Below are 8,604 nucleotides of genomic sequence, written 5' to 3'. Positions count from 1 at the left end.
CAAAAGAACTTTGAATAGAAAACTTTATCTTCCCCTCCCTTATGTTATTCTACTACATGCCATTTGAATATGTCGCTACGATAGAAAATGTAATAAATTTTTTGCCCGGCTAATTATGCTTTATCTTCAAGAATATTGCTTTGGCCTTTTGGGTGCGACAATGTTCATAAACATCACTACCAAGTGGACCAGTTGATATAAAATTTCACATGCGAACCCTTCCCAATTTTAATCTTATTTAGTCTTAACAGCTCTTAATTTGACGTTTAATGACTAGCTTAGCTATATCCTTGAGCTTCAACCAAGTTTTAACTTCCTTATTCTCTCTAATTTATAATATCCTGCATATCCAAACCATCTCACTGTTATGTAATTAACTCAAGTTGCAGGAGGTTGCAAGATACCAATATTTATGTAAAACGAAACTACACAGCTTTTAACATACACAATTACAGACACTTCCCTCCCATGAACACATTAGCCAAACAATTCAGTCATATTCAATAACAACACCCAAACTTCAAATCCAGAAAAGTGATAAGAAAAAAATTACAAAAAAAAAATGAAGGCCGGATTAATTAATTTGATTTCAATCACTTGCAACTCAAAACATGTACCGCTTTGGCCTTAGTATCCACATGTATGGTGCAGTTCAACTCGGAAGACTTCTTCTTCTTGATAATGTTCAGAAGATGAACCTTACCGTCCAACTTAGCATACGCCGTCAGTGTTACATTCCCGGAGCTAATATCGCTAGCCGTGATCTTGTTCGAGTTTAACGACAGCGTCACATTGATCTTCTTGGTCTTATTCGCCTTGGCTTTGTCCTTTGATATGGTGCCCTCTCCGATGTCAGTGCCTTTGTAGCTGAAAGTCGCCTTGGCGCTGTCGAACTTGTAGTGTCCGAAGTTCTTGTTCTTGACTGTGACAAGCGCGTCGAGATCAGCTTTGAAGGAGGAGTTTCTTGTGGTGAGAGTGGTAACCCCGACGGATTCTAAACGGACTTTCGGGGTCTTGACGCGCATGACTATCACCACGAAGAGGACAATGATAATCGTCTGCGCTATGACTCCGAAAGCAATGCATGCCAGGCACCTGGTTCTCTTCCGGCGACTTTCTTCGTCCCTCATTGTTTTGGTTCTTGAGAAAGTGAAGAATTGACGGAGAGGAGAGATTTTGGGCTAGTGCTTTACTTTTCTGAGAATGCTGGCTGTGGTGGTATACAGGAAATGGAAGTGTATTTATATATTTATAGCCATTTAGGGGGATTATGGCTTTGATGTTATTTTAGGGTTGTGGCCCTAAGTATTATTGTGCTAGCTAGCAAGTTGTTTATGCCTTTCGGGCTGATTTGCCTTAACGTGTATTTTAAGATGTTCTAGCCGTTAGGATCGGAATCAGCTTTAGACTTTGTACATTACACAAATGGAAGCTTCTGTGTTTTGGAATGATCGAGCACATAATAAGTAAACCTGTGAGTAAACGTACGGATAAGAGACAGGTTAGGGTTCAAATTGCTAATTTAAATTAGTTTTTTGTTCACGTACTGCATGTTACTAATTTGACGATTTAGCTTTGATCTCTTTTCTGGGTGAGTTAATTAGATTAGTGAACTAATAGCATGCAAACTTAGTACACATATACCATACCGGCTAACCTTATTCCGATTTGCCAACTAAGTCAAATTCCAGAGTGTATTAAGGCATCTTTAATTAATTAACTATAGATGCAAGTGATGAGCTACCTGAGGCTTGAATGGTGGAGTTTAATGAGAATTGTATTAATGAATGTTGAGTTCAAACATTCATGTCACACATGGATATAGAATATTTCATGTAGAAGGCATGATGAGTAGAAGGGCAAACAAAATACTGGAATGATATTGAGAAGCACAAGTTTGAAATATTCGCGAGTTTGAGCCTTTGAGGGGAAGACAAGCTTGATTCCCGTGATATTGGGGATCGTCCAAGCAAAGATAAAGATCCTCCAATTTGTATCGGATTTTCTTGCCATCCAGATAAGATCTTAGTAGTCTCGGGTGGCTTAAGAAATTTGCCACAACCACGTACTAAATGAACTTCGACGAAACAAGAAGTATGTATTCGCCTAAGATAAACTTGGAAATCGATCATAGAGTAAGAGGATATAATGATATATAGAGTACTCCTTTTCATTTAGTAAACTTGGATGGAAAGGCGAGATAACTTGATAGGAGCACTTTGTGCGACGTTCTTAACATGTTTTTACCTCAATTTGTACTTTTCTTAGCCTTTATTATTGTACTATTGAGTCATTGAGTCGTAGTAAGAGTCTTGAGCGGTATTGGATGCATTTTTGTGCTTACATGAGTTAAAACGCATAATTGGTTTAGAGTCCTAATTTGACTAGGAATCCTTGTTAGGTTTTGAAACTAATTATCTCTTACTTATGATTTTATTTTCTTATTTTCAGATTGGATTGAAAAGATAATTAAAGAAAAAAAGATGGAGGCAAGTCATGCAACAATTAAATAGAAGATGATCATTAAAGGCATAAAACATGGCATGTTTTAGGGATTAAAGCATGACATGTTTTAGGGAATAAAACTTTCCATGTTTTAGGGATTAAAGCATGGCATGTTTATAGGAAGAAAGAAGCAATTTCAAAACCTCCATCTTTCCTCTATATATACATGGTTTCACCTCTCAAATAGGATCACTTCTCATTAGCATTCAAGAGCCAAAACTCTACCAAAACACCACCATAAACTTCCCTCACAAATTAGCCAAGCCGTCCACCCCAAAACCATCATCATCTCCACCGAGTTTCACCATTGAAGACACACCTCCAAGGTTCCTACAACGTGTGATTCTCGCAACTCATCTCCATGGCTTCGTCTATTTGTGTTAATCTACAATTCTTTGTCTATGAAGATTGTAAGTTGTTGTTTATGTGGAAATATTGGTTTTGTATTTGTTTTAGAATTTTCATATGGTATTTGATATTTTTTTGAGACTATGTCGAATCTATGTTCTTATAATTAATGAGTTTGTATTTCTATTGTTGTGTTCTAATCATCTTTCTCATACTTTTAGATAATTTTCAGATATGTGCATATGAATTTAGTGGTTGGATGCAATCCCTAAGATTGTGTGCTAGATTCATCAACCATATTGACACAAATCGAATCATGCCCTAAGTAGGTTCGGTTTGTGTTGATTAAAAGTGGTAAAAATTCTGGAAATTTGCATGTGAAACCATGGTGGGTGACGCCACACATGAAACATGTCTCCAACAAAGATTTGGTGCTTAAATGTAATCTTGTTTGATTTCTACTCTCTAAGTGTTATTGAATTCGATTGCATGCAAATTTAGATTAGGCCCTAAGTCAATCTAAATGTTAATTGAAATCTTGCACGATTAGATGGTCCCCTAAGGCTCTAATTGTATTGGTGTCTAAAAAGTATGTAATTGGTCGAATTAGAATGCATGATAGGTTCGAACTTGTAATTATGTGGTGTAATGGTAAATTTGGTTTAAGTTTGTTAAAGAGAAGTCGATCATGTAAATAATAATTTAGGTTTTATTTTAGTAGTTAATAATCAATCTCAAACCCCCCATTATTTGTTAACACTAAAAGTTTAGAGTTCCCTTCAATTCCCCGGAAAGAACGATCTCTGCTTATTCTATACTAACGATGATGTTTTACAGGGTTTATTATAGACGTTTTAACCAAAACGCTCTATCATAACTCACTTAAGATGCACAAAAATAAACCGATCCTATATATGAGGAAGGGAGCTAAGGGTGTCAAAACAGATATATTTCTATATATTGATTTGATTACAGGACCCTTGATTAATCTCAGATGTAACATATATAGAATTTTGGAGGAACCAGCTAGATGCTTGAAACCAGGGTAATCATAGTCAAGCATACAGTACTTATCTATCAATTAGTGTTTGATATAGACTATCTAAGAAGTTACAACTAGGAAAGTCTTACTAAGATAAATTATTAACTCCATTATGTTGTCTTTTGTGCCAAATTAAAAATCATCAGTATTTTTCTAAGTAGCACAGACACGGACACAAGTGTCTGTATTGGACACAATTCGATACGTAGACACGGCATATATAAATTTCTTGAACACGGATACGTGATGGACACGTTAAATAATTTTTTTTAATATATATATATATATATTTATTAAAAAAATTAATTTATAAATTTGAAAGTATTTAGAATTTTAGATGTATATATATATATATATATATATATATATGTCTAAGTGTGCATTAAAATGATGAAAACATAACTTGTTAGAATGACTAAGTACTTGATAAGTACCTTGGATAACCAATGTTCGAATCACACCACAAACATTTTTATTTTTATCACGAGTTTCTCTGCTTATATATATTAAAGTGTGCATAAATATAACAAAAAATGAATCTGTTGAAATGGTTGAGGAGTTTTTGAGTGCCTTGGATGACCAATGTTCGAATCTCACCATAAGCACTTTCACATTTATTATGAGTTGGTGCGTGTCCGATTTGGACACTCGATTGTCCGGGTCGTGTCTAAAGTCAGTTCGCGTGTCCATGTTTCATATGTATTTTCCTAGCTGTCTTAGGTAGTGAGATCGTTAAACAACTGTTATCAGTATAATTCTATGTGCAAAATCTAGCTAGTTGTTCATTTCATTTATCAATATTTATATCTTGCGTCTCTAATCTCTATCATTATATAACACGAGTGACTGGTCTTCTACGGCGGCTAATATAATAGTCCCTACTATGAACGTAATATTCTAGGGTTCATTAATTGAATTAATTATCAAAACGGACTATGATCTTATATAACTGAAATATGTATATAAAATTATAAGCTATACGCAGACCTGTGTATGAATGTATCTTGTTTGATTAATTTTGATAAGAGAATACAATGTGTTTGTTACTGAATGTTTATTACTTAACTTCATAGATCGATGAAAGCTTTTGTCGAGTGTTACTTATTGTTTCTATTTTCTTATATAAGTCGATTAACCAAGTAATATTTAACAGTTTGTTTTGCTCATATTCTGATGCCTTTCTTGGCTGGACATGCCCATCAGCCCATGCATGTCTGCTTTGGCTTTTAGAGTAGATGTAATTAGTGCTAATTGATCTACTTAATTAATTGCTTGACCCTTGGTATCATGCTTTGATCAATAAAACAAAAATGATGCATGCCAGAAATGTTTTCAACATGCACCTAATGTCTATATTACTGGGAAGCTAATTCCGGTAAGGGTCTATACAAATTTTCTCAGGTGCGGATGTACGAACGGGTTTTCCGTCTGGATTTTCGTCGTTTCTCCACGATCCGGATACCGGCGATGCTGTTTATTCTCACTGGAGTGACACTACACCTCCTAGACGTTGTTGTTGTGAAGAAGAAGACGAAAGAGATCGGGATCAGAGGTCTACCATGATCGGTGGTGAAGTTCTGAGTGAGGTTACTGCATAGGTCGGACCCCGATCTCTTTAACTTTCTTCTCCGTCGCAGCAGGATCTAGAAGGTGTGGTATCACTCTGGTGAGAAGAAACGGCGTCGCGGCGTCCGGATCATGGAGAAACGGTCGAAAATCCGAATGGAAAATCCATCCGGACCACCGCAGCCGAGAAGCACTGAGAGCCTATATATCCAAGTACCATCACTTAAAATTACTTAAGCAAAGAGAAGAAGAAAAAAAAACAGAAGCTGGGTGCCTGGGTGTGTGTGAGAACTGTGGGACTGTAGGGGAGAATAGTATAGGGTTAGGGCATTGCCCTTTTGTTGAAGTGAATCATACAGGATGGCACAATCTAATTAGTTTATATCACGCTTTCACGAAACGTACACGAGTAAGATTACTCTATGATACAAATTGAGGTTCATGACTATTAGAGTGGGTAGAGACTTACATTTGTATCATGCAGATTCGTATCCTGTTAGCATTCATACATTTTTCATAGCACGTACGTACGGTTTACGTAAAGTATAGTAATTAACTGTCTAGGTAGTAATAATATTAGAGAGTTAACTGGAAGCTTGTCGCTCTTCACTTAATTGGGTTCACTGCAATGGAGGCTGTGGGAGAAATCACCGAGGCTATGAACAATGTCAACATCTAAAACTCGGGTTCACACAATGTCAACATCTACAACACCAAGAAGCCCATGTTCTTTTACGTCAATCTCGCCAAGAGGTATATGCAGCAGTACAATGAGGGGGAGCTATCTGCCTTGGGAATGACTATTGCAGAAATTCTCAGAAACAATGGGCTGGCGCGCTGTTGAGGAAAAAATCATGACTTGATGGCCGCAGCTGCTGAGGAGAGAGAACTTGCAGCAGCAGAGGCCGAGGACCAAAGCGAAAAGATGTTCCTTCTACAGTTGTTTAATTTGCAATTGAGGCTTGTATTGTACCCTGTTTGGCTTGAATTATGTACTCTAAAAACTGGTTCTGGAAATAAATTTGCTCAAATGTATATTTGAATCGTAGAATAAGTAAAAATAAAAATAAAAATATAAAAAATAATTTCTTTTTTTGCAGAGTTAACTATCCTTGTTATGGTGTTGTGATTTGAATTGATAGTTTTTCATTTCTGCATTTGAGCACAATGACGTCAAATTATGTCTACACAAATTATGACAGTAAACCTGCAGTGACCGTTCTGCTATACAAACAATAAAATCGGAGTTGTTCATTACTTCATTTAGTGTCATAGTGGTTAAAGTTAAGTCTCAGCTCTGTTTAGAATGAGAAAGTTTTGTAGGATAATGAGATGGACAGAGCAAAGTGTCCACTGTTATTCTGTTAAACCGCTATAATCTAGCAACAGCTTGAATGTATGCATTTGCAATACTCAGCTCATTACTCAAGATAGTACTGTCTCTTGCAATATGGCATTTGAAATTGAAGACATTGAAGACATTGAATTTGTTATTTCGATTGGTGCGATATCTTTATGTTGCCACTCTTTATAAGAAAAATGTTCAACAAAGTACAAACCTCATCAGTATGTAAGAGATGTTTCATAAGCTAGGAGATGACATGCGAATGTGTGATCTTAATCCATTGTACAGTTTTCTCCCACAACACATTGTTACAGTAATTATAAAGTTAAGATTTCCACCACTTTATAATTTCATATATGCACGTACATATATAAAGTATTCTCAGTTCCGGAAACCACATTTCTCGGGCTATATATCGATCGTTATCTATGGAATATCATTGTATATGAAGCTTCATGACTCATGTATAGGTATCTCACGTTATAACTATGCAAAATGCATGCAGCTAGGACAATAAGACTATATACCTAAGCTAGGAATCACGGATGTGCAGCTATACTTAAAGCAATGCATGTAATGACCCGATTTTTCGGGATCAATTTATTTGAATTTGTAGAAATTAATAAACTCTGTTCGATTATTAAACTGAAATATTTCACCTCGCGATTGAAAATTTGAAAACAGAACCGTCTTCAGAAATTTTATTTAGAAAAACGTTACGTTTCCGCGATGTGAAAATCGACTTTTACTCCGTCGCTCGTTTGTGAAAACTTCCTTCACGAAAGTTGTAGAGCTCGTCGATACGAGTTCGTGGACACATCACGCGTTCTAATCGGACGTCGTACGTGAAAGTTATTAACAACGGAAGTTAGTTTCCGATTTTGGAAATAGGTATAAAAAGGAATTTTTGGAGATTAGAGTTTCCATTTTCAGAAACCCCTCTCACCCGCATCTCTCTTCTCTCTCCTCTCTCTCTCTCTCTCTCTCTCTCTCTCTCGCCGACCAGACCACCGTGGCCCTCACCACCTAGCCTAGAAGCGTCGCACGGCCCTCCGCAGTCAACCCCGAGCTCGACACGCCGCCGTGAAGCCTGCGCTACAACCGAGCCTCCTGCGATTTTCGCCGCCGCTTGAACCCCGCTTCCAGCGACGCATGCCCTCGACGCTCATCCCCCTCCGCCACTCCTCATTCCCAGTGCCACCAACGGAGCGACCGGAGCTCGAATCGCATCGCCCAAATTGCAGCTACTCGATTTCGACTCCGCCGGCATCTCGAGTCCTCCGGCCGTTCTAGGGCACCATCTAGGTAAGAATGCATTCAATTCGATGGTTATGATGATTGTGGATAAATTTTGGGTTGAATTAATAGAGATTTGAGGAGATTCGGAGGAGGAGGAGGGGAGATTCGTACCGCCGCCTAGGACAGCACGTGAGAGAGTGTGAGGAGGGTAGGAGGCGGCCCTAGGCCGTGGGAAGGTAGCGGGGAAGAGAATGAAGAGATTTGGGCGGCGGTGGGCAAGCCACGCGCGCCGGTTCGAGCGGCGCGTGAGCTCCACGCGCTGCCACTGTGGGGAGGAGCGGTCGCCGTTGGTGGCGCGTGTACCCCACGCGCCGCCACGTGGGGCTGCGCGTGAACAGTGATTTTCAAACATTAATTTTTTGGGTAAATTTATTTTACATACGATGAATGTAAAACTAATTTACATACAGTAAATGTAAATTTATTTTACATACAGTGAATGTAAAAAGTAATTTATGTACAATAAATGTAAATTTATTTTACGTATTATAAATGGAAA

At 37.9% G+C, this 8,604-nt stretch overlaps 1 protein-coding gene across 1 annotated transcript; it reads right to left on the bottom strand.

Moving 5' to 3' along the window:
• Window positions 1-406: 406 nt before the first annotated feature.
• On the bottom strand, window positions 407-1,195 carry LOC126803087 (late embryogenesis abundant protein At1g64065-like). The gene has a single exon (XM_050530840.1). The coding sequence runs from the start codon at window positions 1,128-1,130 to the stop codon at window positions 594-596; it is 537 nt and encodes a 178-aa protein (XP_050386797.1). The 5' UTR covers window positions 1,131-1,195; the 3' UTR covers window positions 407-593.
• Between the last annotated feature and the right edge of the window lie 7,409 nt (window positions 1,196-8,604).

Source organism: Argentina anserina, chromosome 7 (genome assembly GCF_933775445.1).
Source record: "Argentina anserina chromosome 7, drPotAnse1.1, whole genome shotgun sequence".
NCBI classification, from domain to species: Eukaryota; Viridiplantae; Streptophyta; class Magnoliopsida; order Rosales; family Rosaceae; genus Argentina; species Argentina anserina.
Note: the sequence above shows the minus strand (reverse complement) of the source record. Positions and strands in the feature narration are given on the sequence as shown.

Coding starts and splice junctions, on each gene's coding strand:
- LOC126803087 (XM_050530840.1), bottom strand. CDS start 1,130: ATGAGGGACGAAGAAAGTCGCCGGAAGAGAACCAGGTGCCTGGCATGC.